Source organism: Zootoca vivipara, chromosome 1, assembly GCF_965207765.1.
Source record: "Zootoca vivipara chromosome 1, rZooViv2.hap1.1, whole genome shotgun sequence".
NCBI classification, from domain to species: Eukaryota; Metazoa; Chordata; class Lepidosauria; order Squamata; family Lacertidae; genus Zootoca; species Zootoca vivipara.
Genome location: NC_142582.1, coordinates 121,432,694 through 121,453,733, shown reverse-complemented (window position 1 = coordinate 121,453,733; position 21,040 = coordinate 121,432,694). Strand labels below are relative to the sequence as shown.

Sequence of the window (21,040 nt, the reverse complement as noted above, 5' to 3'; positions counted from 1 at the left end):
AGATGCTGTGCTTACTCTAATCAGGAGTAGTGTGATAATTAAGGGTTCTTCCAGATGGGCTTAACTGAAAATGGGTCACTGAGATATTCCAATATTTCCTTTCTTTACGTATCTGATTTTCTCCAGTTTTAAATGGGGAGGGAGGCATTTTGTTGCCTTCAGTGTTGTGTTGATGCTGCTAAAAGCTTGCCTGCATGAGGAGCACCAGTCTCACGATAAGCACACATCTGGGCGTTTCTATTTCCCCTTAATTGCCAAGTTCCTAGGATGAACCTTTGACCCTCTTATGCACAATTTCCTGAGTAAAAGGTCCTTTTGAACTTTTAACGTCCTTGTGCACTTTTGAACCTTCTATGCAGGAGAGGCAAAAGGCAACCATTTTTCAACCCAAGTTAGAGAGTACTCGGCAAGGAAAGGGCTTTATCCTGTGAGTTTAATGGACCAAAAATGCAAGCATCGTTTGGGTAAATTCCTCCTTAAAGGTCACCACTTTCCCTAAAGAATTCCTTGTATCCTTGTCCAATCACTGAGGATTTGGGGGGTGTCACTGTTAATGGTCCCCTATGGCTTGGATGCACAGCTCGGATACAGCAGGAGTCATGAATTTTCTGGGCCCAATTTTGTGCAACTCTCTTCCAGTTGAGGTCAGACAAGCCCCATCCCTGTTGAAGTTCTAGCACCTACTGAAGACATCTTTTCAACCCTGCAAGCACTTTAATTGAAGTCTGGTTTTATTGTCTTAAGGGACACGGGTGGCGCTGTGGGTTAAAACACAGAGCCTAGGGCTTGCTGATCGGAAGGACAGCGGTTCGAATCCCCATGACGGGGTGAGCTCCCGTTGCTCGGTCCCAGCTCCTGCCAACCTACCAGTTCGAAAGCACGTCAAAGTGCAAGTAGATAAATAGGTACCGCTCTGGTGGGAAGGTAAACGGCATTTCCGTGCACTGCTCTAGTTTCGCCAGAAGTGGCTTAGTCATGCTGGCCACATGACCCGGAAGCTGTACGCTGGCTCCCTCGGCCAATAAAGCGAGATGTGCGCTGCAACCCCAGAGTCGGTCATGACTGGACTTAACTGTCAGGGGTCCTGTACCTTTATTGTCTTAAGATTTTTTATTTTTATTTTCTCTGTTTTGTATCTTGTACACTGTTTAGAGATGACTGTACGTAAGCAGTGTGTGTGTGATTTCTTAAGTTTACAAAAATGTGTGCATTGCCTCTTTTCAAGTTGTTTTCTACAGATCAGTTTCATTTGTTGTGAGACATTAGTGTTGCATACAGTGTTACGTCAGGAAGAAAAGAGGGGAAAAGAAGAGGGGGCATGGTGAGTAGGGTGGGGTCGAGTGGTTATGCTTCTATTATTCTACTTAAGTGTGTGTGAAAGGTTGTGTCAGCGTCGCTTGTGCAGGTTCTCTTTACTATTCACTCGTATTCCTTTGGTGGCGAGAGATGTTGGGTGTGGTTGGTTGTTTGTGATTGGTTGTGGTGAACTTGGTTTTCATTGCGAGTGGGGTGGGTCGGTGTTTTTCAATCAGGTTAGCCAGATTGAATCGTATCCTGTTGGTGGATTCTTGTCGTTGTCTTGTTGGGCTGTGATGTGATAAAAGGGGAGTCATACCAGGGTGAAGGCATCTTCTTCTATTTGCGCTTGTGTCAGTTTCAGCTTATTGGTTAGTTTTTCTAATAAGGCTGTTTCCCATACTATTTGGTACCATTGGTCCATGCTTACTCCTTACAGGTCTCTCCAGTGTCTGGCTATGATGCTTCTGGCTGCTGAGAGGAGGTGGGTTATGAGCTCCTTTAATTAAGCGGTATATAAATTGCTTAAATTAAATAAATAAACGTGCAGAAAGTTCTGCCTCCACTGTTCCACCCACACTGTTGTGTGCCTCTGAGCAAGAGTTTTCGGAAACCACAAATAGATAGAGATCTTTTGTGCTCATCAGGTCCTGCTTTTCCACTTCCTGTTGGAACATCTGGCTGGTCATAATCATAATCATATATTATTTATACCCCACCTATCTAGTTGGGTTTCCCCAGCCACTCTGGGCGGCTTCCAACAAAACATTAAAATACAATAACCTATTAAACATTAAAAGCTTCCCTAAACAGGGCTGCCTTCAGATGTCTTCTAAAAGTCTGGTAGTTGTTTTTCTCTGTGACATCTGATGGGAGGGCGTTCCACAGGGCGGTTGCCACTACCGAGAAGGCCCTCTGCCTGGTCCCCTGCAACTTGGCTTCTCGCAACGAGGGAACCGCCAGAAGGCCCTCGGTGCTGGACCTCAGTGTCCGGGCAGAACGATGGGGGTGGAGACGCTCCTTCAGGCATAGTGGACCGAGGCCGTTTAGTGAGAACAGGATGCTGGATTAAGATGGACCATTGGCCTGATCCAGCAGAACTCTTCTTACATTTATTTCATAGAATCATAGCATTGGAAGGGGGATCCCGAGGATCATGTAGTCCAGGCTTTCCCAAACTTGGGTCTCCAGATGTTTTGGGACTACAATTCCCACCATCCCTGACCGCTGGCCCTGCTAGCTAGGGATGATGGGAGTTGTAGTCCAACAACTGCTAAGAAACCCAAGTTTGGGAAGCTCCGCTCTAGTCCAACTCCCTGCAATGCAGGAATTTGCAGCTGTCCCTTACAGGGATCGAACCTGCAGCTTTGGCGTTATATTACTGCTTGATTGTAATAAAACTTGTTTTTAGCTTTTAATGATTTTGCTCTGCTTCATGTTTTTTTGATATTGCTGCAAACTGCTGTGATATATTTTTAATGATGCAGTGCTATATAAATATGTTTAATAAGTAAATAAATAAAACCTCTAAGCGGTTTACAAGAAATATTAAAATGATTTCATCTTCACCAGCCTCTCTTGATTCAGGTTGCCTGGAGAACTATAGTTGAGTGTCACCAGCATTCTGGTGGTACCTTGCCCCCAAAACTCCTGATGATTGTTCCATCAGCTTCACATTAAATAGCATCAGGAACTGAATAGCACTCTGCAGCACTCCAGAGAGATGACTCTGTAACATCCACAGGTAGCCGGGGGGGGGGGGGGAGAACCTGTGAAGCTCTTTATAATTTGGCAGTGCCAGTCTTCCTCTGCAGCTGGAAGGAACTGCTTGTCTCCTTGTATAAATCATTCACAGCATACAACAAATTGCTTCACATCCAGGTCCTAGAGGTGATTAATCACAGGTTGTCAGCTCTTGCTGTTCATCAGCTTGCAAAATTAAAAGACTACTCTTTTCGTCCTAGGTAGGCCACAGCAGACCTGGAAAACTATCAATATATATATAGGAAATAAATTTATAAGTGGAAGCATTGCTTTAAATTGAAAAGGGGGACAGAATTGGTGCTTGGAAGGCATATTTTTCCACCCACCTGCCTTTCCAGTTTGGGCAGGTGAAGTCCTGAATTGCCAGAATCCTAGCCATGCCTGATTCAGATGCAACAGAGAGGAAGAGCCGAGTGTCACCAGCATAATGTTTTTATTTATTTTTGATGGTAGAGATCAGGGGTCAGCAACCTTTTTCAGCCATGGGCTGGTCCCTCAGATCATGTGGTGGGCTGGACTATATTTTGAAGACAAAAAAAAAGGAACGAATTCCTATGCCCCACAATAACCCAGAGATGCATTTAAAATAAAAGGACACATTCTACTCATGTAAAAACATCCTGATTCCCGGACCATCTGGGGGCTGGATGGAGAAGGCGATTGGGCCGCATCCGGCCCCCGGGCCTTAGGTTGCCTACCCTGGTACAGGTGATTTGTTTTGAGAACGTACCGGTAATTGTTGCAACAGTAAACAACAAATACCATGTCCTAATAAAATTACAGCTTTTTGTCATGCTATGTAATAAAATTTTCTTTTGATCACTCCAGATTGTGCCAGATTTCCCGATGGGTGAGACTCCCACCAGAGTCTTAACAATTAATGTATAAATAAACATTGGTATCATGTTGATGGCATCCCTGCCCCAGACTCCTAATGACCACTCCCAGATAAGAAGAGTACTGGTGATAAAATGGTGCCCTTTGGTACACCATAGGGTAGACATCAAGGGGCTGATGAACACTCACCCAATGTAGATATGAACAGAATTGCTCCAGATTACCATGGCCACTGGCATCGAAAGCTGCAGAAGTGCTGTAGCTCAGTGCGTGCTTTGGGTGCATAATGTCCCATGTTCAATCCCCAGCTCCTCCTCCCAGCCAGCATGGTGTAGTGGTTAAGAGCAGTGGACTCGTAATCTGGGGAACCGGGTTCGCTTCCCCGCTCCTCCACATGCGGCTGCTAGGTGACCTTGGGCTAGTCACACTTATCTGAAAGTCTCTCAGCCTCACTCACCTCACAGAGTGTTTGTTGTGGGGGAGGAAGGGAAAGGAGAATGTTAGTCGCTTTGAGACTCCTTAAGGGGAGTGAAAGGCGGGATATCAAGTCCAAACTCCTCCTTCTCCTTCTCCTCCTCCTCTTCTTCTTCTCCTTCTCCCCTGCCTAGAACTCTGGAGAGCTACTGCCAGTCAGTGTAGACAATATTGTGGTTGATGGACCAATGCCCGGATTCAGTATGTTCCCAGCATGTTTGCACTCCTGTCTCAGCCGCATCTACACTGGCTTGGTCATGTCCACAGAATGGAAGATGGCAGGATCCCCGAGGACATGCCCTATGGGGAGCTGCCATCAGGCACCAGGCCCATTGGGAGACCAACTCTGCCCTAGAGGTGTATTCCAAACATGACATGAAGTCCGGCAACATCAATCCTGTCATGTGGGAATCCCCTGCAGACAACCGCGGTGCCTGGAGACAGCCAGGCCATGTATCTCCAGCAGTGACCCGAGGAGGAATGACTGCCGGGAGGAGCACAGGCAGAAGAAACGCCACGGTGCACCTGCAGCAGCTCAACTGGATGCCTTCATCTGCCCCAGCTGCAACAAAACATGTCTCTCCTGTATCGGTCTCTGCGGTCACGGCAGGCCCTGCAACCATCCAACAGTTTGACTTCACCCCCAAGGGAGCACTCCTCCATTGTTTCCCAAGAAAAATAAATGCCAACAACTGGGCCTAGGGCGGACTTATTGAGCATGTGGTCAGATGCGCCAGGACTCACATCTTCTGAAACTGATGCCACAGCAGAAGCTTAGACATGGCAATGGACACCTCTACAGAGGTTGTGACGGCCACTAGCTGATGGCTTTAAAAAACAAACAAACCAGGAAGATAAATGAATAAAGGACAATGCTAGTCATGGCTTTTAGATATAATTTCAGGAAGCTGCCTTATCCAGTCAGGCTATCTGTCCATCAAGTCTGTTATTGTATACTCTGAAAGGCAGCAGATCTTAAAAATCTGAGGCAGACAAAGGCCTTTCCCCATCACTTGCTACCTCAATTGCTTTTAACTGGAGATGACAAGCACTGAACCTGAGACTTTCTGCAAGCAAAGCATGTTTTCTATCACCGAGTGGTGGTCCTCCACTAAGATGGGAACCTCGAGGTTTAGACAAGAAAAGCAAACCTAAATAATATAGTCCATGACCAATCAATAGATGCAAAAGGATAAACAGAGTCAAGGTACCCAATAAACTGCATGCATTTCTGTCACAGATATGAAAATGTTTCAGCAATGTTACAAAAAGTCAGTCCTAAGGCCCCTGGCCAATAGACTACTATACAATAACAACCAAGTAATCCTATGTGCTTCACAACACTGAAATGAAGACAAACACAGTGTGGAGCAGTGGGAATTTGAGTCAGCACAGCTAGGTATTTCAGAATACATTTTTCTGTGCACCATGGTTGAGGTATTTCAGAATATACTGATGTGATAGACACCGCCTGCAACTGTATATGGGCCAGAGTCCATAGACTTACTCTTCGAAAAGTTTTTTTTAATATTTTCATATCTGCGTTCTAGAAATACATGATGCTTCTGTAGTGTCATTAAGTGTTTTCTCCCCACCCCACCCCTGGTTTAGAAACACATTTCTGGCCCTTTGTAAAGATAGGCTTGAAAGTATGTAAGTAACATGTCAAGAGACAGAGCTCTGGGGGCCCTTTCTCAAAAGCAATGCTATGTAAATGTGTGCAGATTCTTACATTATTAACCAGCCTCATGAACAGACCATAGGATAGTTTTTCCTGAACTTTATTTTGCAGAGTGAAGACGGCTCTCTATGGTGATAAGGAGCACCTGGCTGACCATTAATGGAACCAAAATGTAGAACCTGATGGTCCCTTGGTCAGAGATCCTGCAAGCCAGTTCTTCAAATCACGTGTTCTTGTAAGGTAAGAAGTGTAAGACCTTTGTTCATGCAAAAGAACTACAGAAACGACGAGAGTGAGGTCAGCGCTTCCCACACATTGACATCTTTGAAGCCAGTCTGTTGGAGCAGCTGCAGAGGTGGGTGTGCTGCTCCACGTCCCCAAATCACGTCAGAAGAGCCGGGCATATCTGCCAGCTTTGAAGAATCTAAAGGACACCCCACAATGCCCTGGTGTAGAAAACATGTGCTGGGCTTGAACGGATGAAAAGCATGTAACTTAAGAGTGCAAGAGCCTGCTGCTGGATCAGGCCAATGGCCCTGTTCTCACAGTGGTCAAAACTGATACCTGCGGGAAACCTGCAAACAGGATTTGAGTGCAAGAGGATGCCCCAATTGTGCGGTTTCCAGCAAGTGGCACCCAGAAGCATCGTCAATAGCCCTCTCCTCCATGCAGTTGTCCAATCCCCTTTTAAAACCACCCAACTCAAGTTTCCATTACTGCCACCAATGGGAGCGAGTTTCATAGCTGTTAGCTATGCACTGGCTGAACAAGTACTTACTTTTATTGGCCCTGAATCTCCCAACAGGGAGATTCACACCTGCGAGTGTTGTACTTCAGGCTCTGTTTGTGGGCTTCCCACAGGCATCTGCAGGAAGAGGGTGTTGGACTAGCGAAGCCTTTGGGTGCTTCTTAAATTTATGCATGCAACCCTCTCTCTCTCCCGTCTCTCTGCCGCAGACCCAAGCCGCAGAGATTGTCTTCATTAAGACTGCCAGCGCCGACTTTGGTGCAGGTGTTCTTCCTTTCCGCCGGGGATGCTGGAAGACACTTTGCAATTCAATCAGGCATGCAGAGACTTGTCCGCAGGGAATGACAGCTCTTCCACACCTGCCTAGGCGAGCGAGTCAAGGAAGGAGAGAACAGGCTGCACCCTCCATCGCTCTCCTGTGAAACCCAGCAGTGGGGCACCAGCAATGAATAACGGCAGAGGTGTGAATTCTTTGAATAATGGCAGAGATGTGAATTCTTAGTTTGACTGCAACGTTTTAACCGGGAGTGAGGGACAATGTAAGAGGCATTGACACTATAAGCCTGTCTTCACCAACTTTGGACCACAATTTCCAACAGGGGCAGCTGTAACCCAAAACCTCTGAGGGGCACCAGGTTGCAAAAGGCTGCACAGGCAACTTAACTCACCTAGCTGCAAAAAGTGCTGTGCATTTAGGTTTTCCAACTTTTAGAAACCCATCCCTGCTCTGTCCCTTTATTGCTTCCTCCTCCTTTTTAATACCAGAGAAGAAAAGTGCTTGGCATTTTTATAGCATTGTATGTTTGATGTTCTGTCCTGCGGCAAAAGGGGAAGAAAATACAGCCCTCTGTTACAGCACTTTCCAACTCGCTGCAATGCAGCGAATGCTGGAGCAACAGGGGGAGGCTTCATGAGACTGGCTAAGGCTGCAAAGACTGTGCACATTTTCTCAGGACAAGCGCCACTGAACGCCACTTACTTCTGAATAAACGGGCCAACACCACATGAAATAAGCCAAAATTAAATCACATCTGCACTGTTGATTGCAACATTTCATTTCAGTTTGCCTGGGAGCCTGATTCAGCCCTCAGGTCTCTCTGTTCAGCCCTTGTTGTTGTTGTTGTTTAGTCGTTTAGTCGTGTCCGACTCTTCGTGACCCCATGGACCATAGCACGCCAGGCACTCCTGTCTTGCACTGCCTCCCGCAGTTTGGTCAAACTCATCTTCGTAGCTTCGAGAACACTGTCCAACCATCTCGTCCTCTGTCGTCCCCTTCTCCTAGTGCCCTCAATCTTTCCCAACATCAGGGTCTTTTCCAAGGATTCTTCTCTTCTCATGAGGTGGCCAAAGTATTGGAGCCTCAGCTTCACGATCTGTCCTTCCAGGGTGCACTCAGGGCTGATTTCCTTAAGAATGGATAGGTTTGATCTTCTTGCAGTCCATGGGACTCTCAAGAGTCTCCTCCAGCACCATAATTCAAAAGCATCAATTCTTTGGCGATCAGCCTTCTTTATGGTCCAGCTCTCACTTCCATACATCTACACCTTCCTTTGAGAGTTTTTGACAGGACTGGAATGAGTCCTTGTTCTCACATAATCCCTCTTGCTTGCCTAGATGGAGGGTTGAGAGCAGGGTCCGACTCTGTGTATAATTGAGCCTACTCTTGTTGGCATCCATCTGTATTGAGAGAGAATGGAGTGTGCCTCTGGGGGTGAAGTCAAACTATTGTGTTAGCAGCACCCAAGGGATTTCCCCAGGGTACAAGCCTGGGCAGTGTGTCTGGAGGTCCTGGGCTGTCCAGATGACGAGACACCCCCCCCTTTTGGCCTGGCTGATGTGGTCCAAAGGAAAGCAGAGCAAGACGTTTGGCACCAGCTTGGCTGCAGGAGTTGCCGGAAGGAGGCGTTCAAGGCGCCATCCAACCATCTTAGGGACTCCCTTCTGGATCTGTGTAGAGTTTTTACTCCTGAGCCTTTTCTTCTCCTGAAGAGATCCCGCAAGGCAGCATAGGCTTAGAATCAAGAATAATGGGGTGTTAGGGGAGGGGTGGGGGACATGTTCTGCTCCTTCTGGGTTCCTGTTCCATCTTTGGTTCCTGTTTGCAGCTCTCACCTGTGGCTCCTAGAAGCTGCCAGCATGTGACAGCAGCTGCACCCTGGCAAACGGCTTCAACTGGCCGGCTAAACCAGGTGAGGGCAGCCGATGGGTCTCCAAGCCCTTGGTGAGTTAGGGACTTCCTCTGCATGTGAAGACAGGCTCCAGCAGATTCAACCAATATTGGGTCCAATGGTCAAGGAGGGGGTTTCCTGTGTGTGCTGTAGAAGGAAGCGAGGGGCAGATGAGGCTTGCCTAGGGCTGGGCAATACATAAAAATATTGTCCAAAACTGGTTTGAAGCCCATATTGTGTTTTTGGTTTCATCATTTTTGACCTAGCAAAAATATTGCGAATCATGATGTGTGTGTGTGTGCGCGCACGCACGCGCTATGTAAAAATCACAATGCGGGGAAAACAGTGAATCCAGCCAGTGCCCCCATATAGCTCTATCCTTATATCATGTGATAGATCAGTATTTCGGGATGTTTAGCTGGTGATATATTGCAATGCTGAAAACCAGGTATCGCCCAGCTCTCGGCTCGTCAGCCTTGGAAAACATCCCATCTAGCCTACTGCACAAAGGTAGCATATACATTCGTTGCTCCGCCCCCTTTGCCTCTGGCCACGCCCACCACCTGCATGTGACCCCTATAAGGTTGTTCAAATGGGAGTATGGAAAAAGCCCCCTCCCCCTTTTCTGGCTTTGCACTAGAAGCACATTGTACCAAGGACACCCAGTGTCGATTTGACTGCAAGCATCTTAAGGACAGAGGCGTTCCCTTGGTTCCGTTTCCTCTCCTTTTGTAGGTTTAAGCAGCTCTCCCCCCCTCCTTCCCAGTTGACCTGATGTTTGCATATGCCTGCTGTTCTCTCTTTGCTTGCAGGCAGGCGTTTGTAGCTACCCCATTAATGATGCAGCAGCAGTAGCAACTTCTAACCCTGCTTTCCCTCAAAAGTACTTTCGAGCACTGCATAACAGAAGACTTTTAACATCCTTCCGAAGAGGAGGAGGAGGAGGAGGAGGAGGAGGAGGAGGAGGAGGAGGAGGAGGAGGAAAGCTGCAGCCCTGGAACACTTACGTAACAGCCTCGAGCTCAAATGATTTGCTTTTCTGGTTTTTAATCTGCTCAGCTGTTCTATCTTTGCTCGCTGCGGTTGGTGGAACTTTTGTTAAACTGTTACGGATTAGCACCGGGGCTGTAACCCGTCAAAAGCTCAGCCATGTTTATTTTTGGTCAAGAAAAGGGTAAAACCGGATCCCGCACTTTCAGCCGTATCTATTAATCAGCCGGCGCATGGAATGGATAAAAAGATTTGCCTCGTGGCTCGCATTTCACCCAGGCCCTAGGAAGATAAGGTTGTGGCGTGCATGTACGCTGGTTAAGAACGCCAGGGAAGGGTTCGTTCTGTTTACAGCAATGGACATCTGTAAATACAAGTACCGTCTTACAATACAGGACAGATGGGTTAAGGGAGGGTTTTTTTGTTGCTTGTTGTTTGGCAGGGAGGAAGCAGGATGCAAATCTAGCCATTTATTCAGGACCAAGTGAATGTGCGATTGTGCTGAGGATGTTGCTCACACAGAAGAGGTAGTAGAATTGTCCCTGGACAGAATTGCAAGCAGGGATGAGACTAAATGACACTTCCTATAGGAAACCTCCAGCTCCATTCAGCATTCGATATCAGGGTGAAGACTTGCAGCCTAACTTCCCCCCCTCAAAAGCTAGATCTGCACTTTTGACAAGGGAGACTCACTCCCATCACCCAACCACAATAAATTGGGTTTGATGCTCTTTCCAGGGTGGTTCACCTATGTATGTATGCATGTATGTGTATATATGGATCCACACACCCACCTGCATTTTTATACTCTCTTTGGTGGGGGTGCTGCTAGCCAATTCTGGGCCTATGGCAAAATCTTTTTTTAAAAAAAACCCAAATATTAAATGAATTCCTAATGGCAAATAAAAAGCCGAAAGCAAAAAATTCTCCCCATTGCACACCCTCTTAGAGGGAAGAATCAATGCAGGGGTTCCAGAAAGCAAAAGGAAACCTCGTTGACATCCCCCCCCCAGCAACCTCAATAAGTGGCTTTTGATTTTGCAAAGTCCAACCCACAGCTATTAGCTGCTAATCCATCTTCCTACCTGACAGGCAGCCAGCCAAGCACTGTTCCAGAAGGACAGTGTACTGCAAGGCTGATCTGGTTAGCGCTCCTGCGTGCTATTTAAACAAAAGCATAATCTTACTCAGTCTGACTATATATGGAATTGCCCGACGAGCAAAAAAAAGCTCGGGATGCTTGATTGGGAGGGAGGGAGGGAGGGAGAGCAGCGAGGAGGCCGCTAGCTTCTCCCGTAACTAAAATAGGCTTTTGGTAGCGAAGGTCAAATACCCAGTGTGACCCACCATCTCCCTAGGTGGCACGCCGCTTTTAAACTGTGCGTTTCCCTGCTGGAGACCAGCAGAAGAGGCACCTTGATCTGGTGGGCTGCCTTTGTCAGACGCTGCCCTGCCATCACCCCCAGCTCCTCTTCCAAGGTCAGGGACTGGCAAGCTGATTGTCCGAACGTTGTACACTCTCAGCAGGATCTCCAGAGTATTAAATTCGGCAAAGCCGTGCTCCTCCAGAGCCAGGCAGGTCCTTTGCACTTGTTCGATGCAAGGGGAAAAGGAACAGATGCGTCCACCTACAGAAAAAAAGGGGGGGTAAAAAAGAGGATGAATGAATGAGAACCGGCACCCTGGCTAATCTCCTCCAACCCTCCCCCCCCCGCCCCTTCCCTAGCAGTGCTACCCAAGCTCCCGTTCTGTGAATCACTTATTTCCGTAGCAGCTTTGCTGAAGTTGCTGGGGCTGCCCCCCTGGTGTAAATTCTATGACAGGTGCAGTTTTTCGATTTCCTGGTTTTATACAAAGTGGGGAAGGCCGCTGACTCCTACTCACTGGAGATTTAGAGAGAGGTGGGTGGGTGCAGGGGCGAGGGTCTGCCTCCTCCAATTCAGTGCAAGTTTTATCTTGTATTTCATGCAGACAGGCAACAGGAACAGTCTGTGCCTTATCCTTGTGCCTGGTTCCTGGGTTGTTAGCATGTCACTTCCTAGATCCTTCACACAGATGCTACAGCACCTCAGTAAAGAGATACTGACTTTCACACAACGCGCTTCGTTAATGTCAGAGCTGTGTAAACAGTGACGGTCTCTCTTTTCCTCCGCTGCTGTACAAGTTGTCTCGGGCCGGAGAAAAGATTTCAAGGTTTGCGATTGGGACAGGCATTCCAGCTAATCTCCCCTGGCATCTCCTCGACTCGCACTCCCCCCAAAAGGGTGGCATCCAATTAAACAGTTCCACAGGACGTTCAACTGTGCGATGGAACTTCCCTGCCTTCGTCTCTGTTGTGGGAAGAACATATTTAGGGGTTGCACAGCATGACAAGTCCTTGGATGGACTAGTGGAACTGTCTAGTTGGTCACCGCCCAACATTATAAACAGTAGGTGTATGCAAATCTAACCGGTAATCCTGTTTTTTTTTTGCCTCCCTTTGCAGGAAGGAAGGCATTGCACAACCTCTTCCAGACTTACACAATGCTGGCTACTTCACTATGCCTTAGGGATATATCTCAGGGATATCTCACAAGTTGCCTTTTCTGCTTGCCAGTACACTGAAGAACACAGCAGTCTTTTATACAGAGCCCGACCTAGATGCATCTAGCTCAGGTTGTCTCAAACTTGGGTCTCCAGCTGTTGTTGGACTACAACTCCCATCATCCTTAGCTAGCAGGATCAAAGGTCAGGGAGGATGGGAGTTGTAGTCCAAAAACAGCTGGGGACCCAAGTTTAGCTGAAACGCTGATTTAGCTGAATATGTGCCCACCTTGACTGGCAGCAGCTCTCCAAAATTTGAGGCCTCTCCCAACCCTACCTGGAGATGCTGGGGATTGAACACAGGACCTTCTGCAAGCAGAGCAGGTGTTCTGTGTCCCAGATATCCAGCGTTTGAAAACAGAAGTTAATCAGACTCAAACAGCAGCCCACAATCCCAGCAGAAGGAAGCATACTTGCACAGGAAACACACAAATATAATTTCTGGGGCTACAAGGAGCAGACAATCCACATGGTTTGGAGAGATATAATTGCTTCTCTTAATTTTTTTTTTTTTTTGCATTCGTATGAATGGCAGCATTAGACCACATGAGGACTGTGGATCCACGGGCCTTACATAGCTAGGCTTAAACTGAATGTCTTATCATTTCTTTTCCTATTATGACTACTTATCTACCTGTTTCAGAAGGAACGGTGCTTTAATCCCTGTGCAAAAACATCAATAGGCAATCAGCAGCAAAATTGTAAACTTTGAAGTGCAAGAGATTTTCGTGATCGGTTCCAAAACCACACCTCTTAAGAAAATCCAGCCCATATCCATCTATTCCCAGTAACAATATAATACTCTTTATTTTTAAAGGATCAGCCAGCAAGATATATGGCAGGCATCCCCAAACTGCGGCCCTCCAGATGTTTTAGCCTACAACTCCCATGATCCCTAGCTAATAGGACCAGTGGTCAGGGATGATGGGAATTGTAGACCAAAACATCTGGAGGGCCGAAGTCTGGGGATGCCTGATATATGGGTTAGTCAGCTACATTTTACTCAGAGTTAACCCACTGGAATTAATGGACCTAACATAGCCATGTCCATTCATTTCGATGGATCTACTCTGAGTAAAACTTCAACTAATTCAACTAATACACCCTCCCCGTTTACAGAATAAATTCCAGCTTGTTTTTTTTTTTTAAAAAAAACTACAACAACACATTGAGCTTTTACAAAATACCTCCAGTCAGCTGAAATTTAAACTTGGTGTTTAATTAGAAATGCAAACGCTTCTGCAAAGAAATGTCACCTTTTAAACTGCTAGGGTGAATCAAGGACAAAGAAAAAAATACCAACAAACCCTGATTTCTCTGTCTATCTCTGTGACTCCCTATATGTTAACCCAGGCACCCCCAAACTTCAGCCCTCCAGATGTTTTTGGACTACAATTCCCATCTTCCCCAACCACTCGTCCTGTTAGCTAGGGACCATGGGAGTTGTAGGCCAAAACATCTGGAGGGCCGCAGTTTGGGGGTGCCTGTGCTTAACCTATCACAAACAATAGTAAAACTTGAAAGCCTCCTTATCACCTCCTTTATCCTGCCATTCTGCCGGATGACATCACTGGTCCTGCTCTAAAAGATGTCCTGCATACCATTAAAGGTGATAAAACGTATTACACTATCATAATCATCATCATTTTGATTTCTTACTTGCCCATTTGCCAGAAGGTTTCAGGTCGGGTCACAGCAACTTAAAATTCAATATTAAAAAACAACAACAATTCTAAACCAACGGCTGTCACTATACTCTACATTAGGCTGGGGTGGGATTGAAGGTATTTAAAAAGCCTGGGATTTTACAGTAGGTGGAAAAATAATCCCTGCTTGTGGAATGTCCTCCCTGGTGAGACGTCTCTGCCTCCCTCATTTAAAAGCATTCCTGCTCAGCCAGCCGTTTGTTGGCTCAAAAATACTGGCCATGGCAACCTTGAACTTCTTAGCGGTGAGGGCAATGTGGTTGCTTTTAGGTGGGTTTAAATGTTTTAAGTAGTTTTTCTTTAAAAAAATGTTCTTAATTGTGTCGTTGCAACTTTTTTTGTGTTTGTTGCCCTGAGCTTCTCCGGTAAGAAGGGCAGGATGTAAATTTAATACATCAAATATAATTGTTGGTGAAGTGGCCTTTGAGGAGGAGGAGGATAGACTGAGACAAACACATTGTGCGGAATAAGTTCTGAGCTGGTAGAATGGGTTGTGCTACTTCAGACTGCAAGTGAAGGGCTGTTCCCCCCCCCTTCTTCCTTAAGTGTTTCTTTTTATTTTAAAAAACCTCCCTGCAAGCAGAAAATGGTGACAGGAGGAAGAGGGCTGAGCTACTACATGGCTCCCTGATGTTCTAGTTTTTTAAAAAAGAAGGGAATTTAAATTTAAAACACGCATGCATGCACTCACACACACAATCATCATAAACATCATCATCACCTCTACTAGAACCAGGGCCTTCTCAACACTGGCCCCGACCTGGTGGAACGCTCTGTCTCCTGAAACCAGGGCCCTGCGGGACCTGATTTCTTTCCACAGGGCCTGTAAGACAGAGTTGTTCCACTTGGCATTTGGCCTGGAGCCAACCTGATTCCATCCCCCTTTTTCCCTTTTATATGAGGCTGCATTTTAAATTTAATTTTGATGTATGTAGTCTTGTTGTTGAGTTGTATTTTAATCAGTTGCTTTGGCTGGGGAGGGCGGGGTATAAATAAAAATTTGCTATTATTATTTTATTATTGTAATTATTATGTGACTCAAGGCAGCTTACATATAAAAATGAGAACCGCTAAAAACATAGAAAAAAACAATCATTAAACAACTATTCCACATTGTTAAAAGTAAAACTATATACATGTACATAGTACAAGCTGTTTGACAGTGGAACAGTCTACTCAGGTGGTTGTGGACTCTCCTTCCTTGGAGGTGTATAACCAGAAGTTGGATGGCCGTCATGGATGCTTTAGCTGAGATTCCTGCATTGCAGGGGGTTGGACTAGATGACCCTCGGGGTCCCTTCCAACTTTATCATTTTACAATTCTATACAGTTAAACCTCGGTTTTCGAATGCCTCAGCTGCTGAACATTTCAGAAGCCAAACACCCAAAACTGAAGTGAATGCTTCAGTTTTCAAACTCGCCTCAGAAGTCAAACGGCTTCCGAGGCGCGTTTCTCCATTTTTCTCAATGGAACTTCCTGACAGCCCTTTTATACCTGGTTTTCTAACGTTTTGGAAGTCAAACGGACTTCCAGAACGGATTACGTTAGAAAACCGAGGTTCCACTGTGTATAAAATCTGTTACAAATAATTACAACAAAAACTGCACGCAACACGCATGCAAGGGGATGTTAAAAGATGGCACCTACCCAGGGCCTTAGCTAGGTGGTGGTGAAGTGGGCCCCCGCCAGGGGCGCAGATGGGGGGGGGGGTGGCGGCACGCAAAATCAGCTTAAAAAGATGTCCATAAATATGTCTGTAAATAAAAATATCGTTATTGCCTCATAAGAAAAGGTTATTAATAGAGGGTGAATTGAATGGGTGTAAGGGGGGGATGGAGGAGAGGCAGAAAGAACTAATTTGTCTGTGGCTAGGGGGGTGCAATCTGGACAGTTCTGCCAGGGGCGCAAGATCACCTAGGTACGGCTCTGCACCCCTACCATCAGAGATGGTATGGTTCATTCCAGAGGTGCCACAAGACGCGATAAGATTTATGGTGGCATGAGTTTCTGTGGACGAGATCCCACTTCAGCCAATGAAGTGGAAATTCATCAGCCTCAAATTCAGTCACTTTGGTGCTGCAAATGCAGCGGTTTGGCTTCACGCCCAAATGTGCGCTCAATTGTCTCTTCTCTGACCCACAAAAGGTTGGCAATCCCTGGTCTACGTACTACTACACAGATCTTCTGCGCGTTTGCCGAAGTAGGCTGTAAAATTGAAATAAGGACATCTGCACAACTGAGCATGGTTCTGTCGTCCACTTCCTTCCATGGGTTTTTGGCTAGAGCTGAGTTTTCAACCAAAAGTTCAGATTTTATTGATTCTCCGAGACTGTGGTACCCACAAGGAGGACTTTTCTTTTGCAGTTTCCGCCCCATCTTCTTCTAAAATTTTAATCCTCTAGCAAAGCAAATGCTTGTTTGCCCATCTGCAGTGGGGTGTCTGGGCCACAATTGCTTGAGGGAAGAGGTCAAAAGGTTGACCACAAGAGAGGAACTAGGTCAAATGGGCAGAAGGCGCAGGATGCTTGCTTCTTACTATCTCCAAACTAGAGATCAATCGGGGGTCACCAGAAGGCAACCACAGAAAGCCTGCAACACACACACACACACACACACACACACACACACACACAAAATCTGCATCTGCAACCCACCAGAAAGTTCACCTTAACTCCTGAGTGAAACACCCAAACCTTGGCAGGTTACATTTTTATCTGGAAGCCAATGTCTAAAACTTAGATACAGTCATACCTTATGTTGCGGATGCTTCAGGTTATGTCTTTTCGGGTTGCAGACCGTGGGAAACCCGGAAGTACCGGAACGGGTTACTTCCGGGTTTTGCCAATCGCACTTTGCGCATGCACAGAAGCACCAAATCGCGGTGTCGCTTGCACAAACGTGGCGCTTCAGGATGTGAACGCTGCGGGTTGCGGACGTGCCTCCGTCACAGATTACGTCCGCAACCTGAGGTTCCATTGTATAAGCTAATTGCCAAATGGCACCATGTCTAAGTGCCTTTTTTCTCCCCAATGAAATTTATTATGATTATTATGATTCATTTATATACCACTTTATAGGGACGCGGGTGGCGCTGTGGTCTAAACCACAGAGCCTAGCGCAGGCATCCCCAAACTGCAGCCCTCCTGATGTTTTGGCCTACAACTCCCATGATCCCTAGCTAACAGGACCAGTGGTTGGGGAAGATGGGAATAGTAGTCCAAAACATCTGGAGGGCCGAAGTTTGGGGATGCCTGGCCTAGGGCTTGCCGATCAGAAGGTCGGCGGTTCAAATCTCCGCGACGGGGTGAGCTCCCGTTGCTCGGTCCCTGCTCCTGCCCACCTAGCAGTTTGAAAGCACGTCAAAGTGCAAGTAGACAAATAGGTAGATAAACGGCATTTCCGTGCACTGCTCTGGTTCACCAGAAGCAGCTTAGTCATGCTGGCCACATGACCCGGAAGCTGTACGCCGGCTCCCTTGGCCAGTAAAGGGAGATGAGTGCCGCAACCCCAGAGTCAATCACAACTGGGCCTAACAGCCAAGGGTCCCTTTACCTTTATACCACTTTATATTTTAAAGAAAAAATCTCAAAGCAGATTACAACACATTAAAACATCAAACAAAACAGTCTAGAGCCAAGAAAGAAAGAAAGAAAGAAAGAAAGAAAGAAAGAAAGAAAGAAAGAAAGAAAGAAAGAAAGAAAGAAAGAAAGAAAGTTGGGAACCATTGGTGTAGAGTAGAAGAAATTCAAGGGTTCATGATCTGTTCTCTAAGGAACATTCTGCTTTCCTCATATTCACTGTCCCTCTCACCCCCTTTTTCCATTTCTCTTTCCTCCACAACCCCACCCTGATGACCACCAAAATGCCTCAAATTGACTATAATGACCTGTATGAAAGACTATGATTTGAAAATAAAGACACAGAATGAACTCGTTACTTATGGGAAAATGGTATCACACATCAAGTTTACTTTTATCCTTTTGTGGATTGCACCAAGTTCCTATTCAATTGACCCTTAACAGTGCACAACTACTCAGAAGTCAGCACTATAGAGTTTGATAGGACTTACTCCCAGGTTAAGTGGGTGCAGGATTGCAGCCTAAGGATATAATAATCGTCACCCAGGAATTGCATTTCCCCCTTAAATACCTGCAATAAATTGTTTACAAAGCCTTAATAAATACACAATACCCATAATTATGATATCGTTAATTAAGTGTCTATTTCCTAGCATGCGCTCAGTCATTAAATACTGCAAAAACGCAAAATAAATCCTACGCAGCGTTCTCAAAACAGAGAGATAAAACAAGTGCATTTTTCCTACTTCCTGGAACCAACATGAACGATTACGTAGAGTTATTGCTAAAACCCCAAAATTATTTACACAACCTCCTCTGAACATACAAATTAGTAACACATTTTCACACTAAGATCAGCCAAGGTTAAGAATGCACTGCCAAATTATAATCCTCAAGTAAGAATTGTTGCAAGGACCCTAAATTAATTTTTTTAAAAAATTCTACAAGTTCACAGAGTAGCTTCCCTCTCACGAAGAACAAAGGCCGACCAAAAAAATATGTCGGCAGACTTTCCGTATCTTACGACTGAACAATATACTTTTGCAGGAACCCAAAACCAATTGCACAACCACCAAAGATTCTAATAAACAAGAGGTTCTAAGCAGCAACATGTTGTGTGTGTGTGTGTGTGTTGTGGGGGAGCCTTGAGACTCCCCAGGGTAAGTGAACAGTCAGCTGGGCAAGTGAGGTAGCGATCAGGTGAGCAAATGACCAGGTGGGTGGAAGCTGGCCAGCTGGTGAAGAGGTGTTGCACAGCCAACATCTAAATGGGCTGGCACACAGATACAGTAGCTTTCCCCCTCTAGCGCAGTGTTTCTCAACCTTTTTGGGGCCACGGCACACTTGTTCCGTGAAAAAAATCACGAGGCACACCACCATTAAAAAAGTTTAAAAAATTAACTCTGTGCCGCCCTATATTATAATTATGACTGCAAGAAACACTTGCCAAATATTGCTTTCCGGCGGATCAGTGTTGTATATTGGCGGCCGCCAGGCTCGTTTGCACTGAGCTTTGGGAAAGAGGAGGAGAAATATTGCTTTCCGGCGGGTTAGTGTTGGGTATTGGCGGCCGCCAGGCAAGTGACAATGCAAATCGCCCTTCCAGTCGCCGCACGTCGCGGCACACCAGCCAGCGTCTCGCGGCACACTAGTGTGCCACGGAACAGTGGTTGAGAAACGCTGCTCTAGCGGATGGTCTTGTGGCCAGCTCAGCTCCTCTCCAGCTGTGGGAGGAGGGTGGAGGCAGCGCAAGCAAGCAAGCAAACAAACAAATAAGTTTTTATTTATACCTCACCCACCTGGCTGGGTTGCCCTAGCCACTCTGGGCGGCTTCCAACACATAGAGAACTACTGTAATAATAAAACATAAAACATTAATAGTAACACCCTGATCCGCTATAAAAAGTCGCAATAACTTTAGAATAAACAACCTGGATATCAAATAAAGCAATATTCGATAATCCATTAGGATCCAATGGTAAGCAAATAACAGTTAAACAATAATTCACACGTATCAGTTACAGGTAGGTAGCCGTGTTGGTCTGACGTAGTCAAAACAAAATTTGAAAAATCCTTCCAGTAGCACCTTAGAGACCAACTAAGTTTGTCATAGGTATGAGCTTTCGTGTGCATGCACACTTCCACACGAAAGTTCATACCTATGACAAACTTAGTTGGTCTCTAAGGTGCTACTGGAAGGATTTTTTAAATTTTGTTTTCACACGTATCAGTTATAAGGAAGAATTGCTAATCTATACAAAAAAACAACAACAGCAAAACACAATGCATAAAATATCACACAAAGGGTCAAATTGAGAAACAAGGACGCCTTCTTTTGTATGGGTGTTATTATTATCATTGATTCATTAATTGCCTTCTAAACTACAGTCTGAAGGCGATTTACACATGAAAAACAGTTTAAAAAACACACATTTAAAACCCTAACAAGTGGGCAGTCATGGTAAAATACCTATTTAAAACCCTGCAGAAACAAAAATGTGTTCAACTGTTTCCGGAAAGTGCAGACATTGGGTGCCTGTCGTACCTTGACGGGAATGTTATTCCACAGGACAGGGGCAGCCACCAAAAAAGCCCTGCACCGAGATACTGCTCTGATTTACTCTCTGAATAACCCATTCAAAGTGAGGGCTGTCCCTTTGACTATGACAGGAATGGAAATAAAATCTAGGGTGAATTGCACCCTGCCCTTGCCTTCCCCGCACCTCAAACTTGCTAGAATCAGCTTGAGTTGAATGGACTAGCAATGATCTCAATTTTAATTTTTGGAAGAACCACTTGCACCCACCAATATAGTCAAAGGTTAACTACAAGGCAATCCCAATCCCACACTTTTCAGCCCTCCATTCCCATTCCACTGGGAATTGTTGACGAGAAGCACAATCTTTTCTCAACCAGTTACTCAGGGAAAGACACGCACCGGGCCTTCTTGTTCCATTATAATCCGTTCAAAAGGAACATAACATAGTTCTCTTGGGGGAAAAGGGAAAATAAATATGGTTCGACTTCCTTAACTTCCCAATTAAGTCAATGCAATCCTTCTTGGTGCTTGTCCCAAAGCAGTCTTTGCAAACCACACTTTGGTCCTGCCACAGCATTGGCCTGGCAGGTTATTTAAGCTAGTAAGTCTTTCTGGAATCTTCATCCCAGGATTTTCATCCTCCCAGCCTCCAATAGGAGCAAGGAAACTTGCTAA

At 45.8% G+C, this 21,040-nt stretch overlaps 1 protein-coding gene across 3 annotated transcripts in view; it reads right to left on the bottom strand.

Moving 5' to 3' along the window:
- Positions 1-10,096: 10,096 nt before the first annotated feature.
- Positions 10,097-21,040, bottom strand: part of TRMT61A (tRNA methyltransferase 61A) — a 74,670-nt gene continuing 63,726 nt past the window's right edge. For all 3 annotated transcript variants that reach the window (XM_088655698.1, XM_088655697.1, XM_035105243.3), the window contains exon 4: positions 10,097-11,586. In XM_088655698.1, coding sequence (XP_088511824.1) covers positions 11,258-11,586 — 329 coding nt within the window. In that variant the 3' untranslated portion in view covers positions 10,097-11,257. The remainder of the gene's footprint in view (positions 11,587-21,040) is intronic.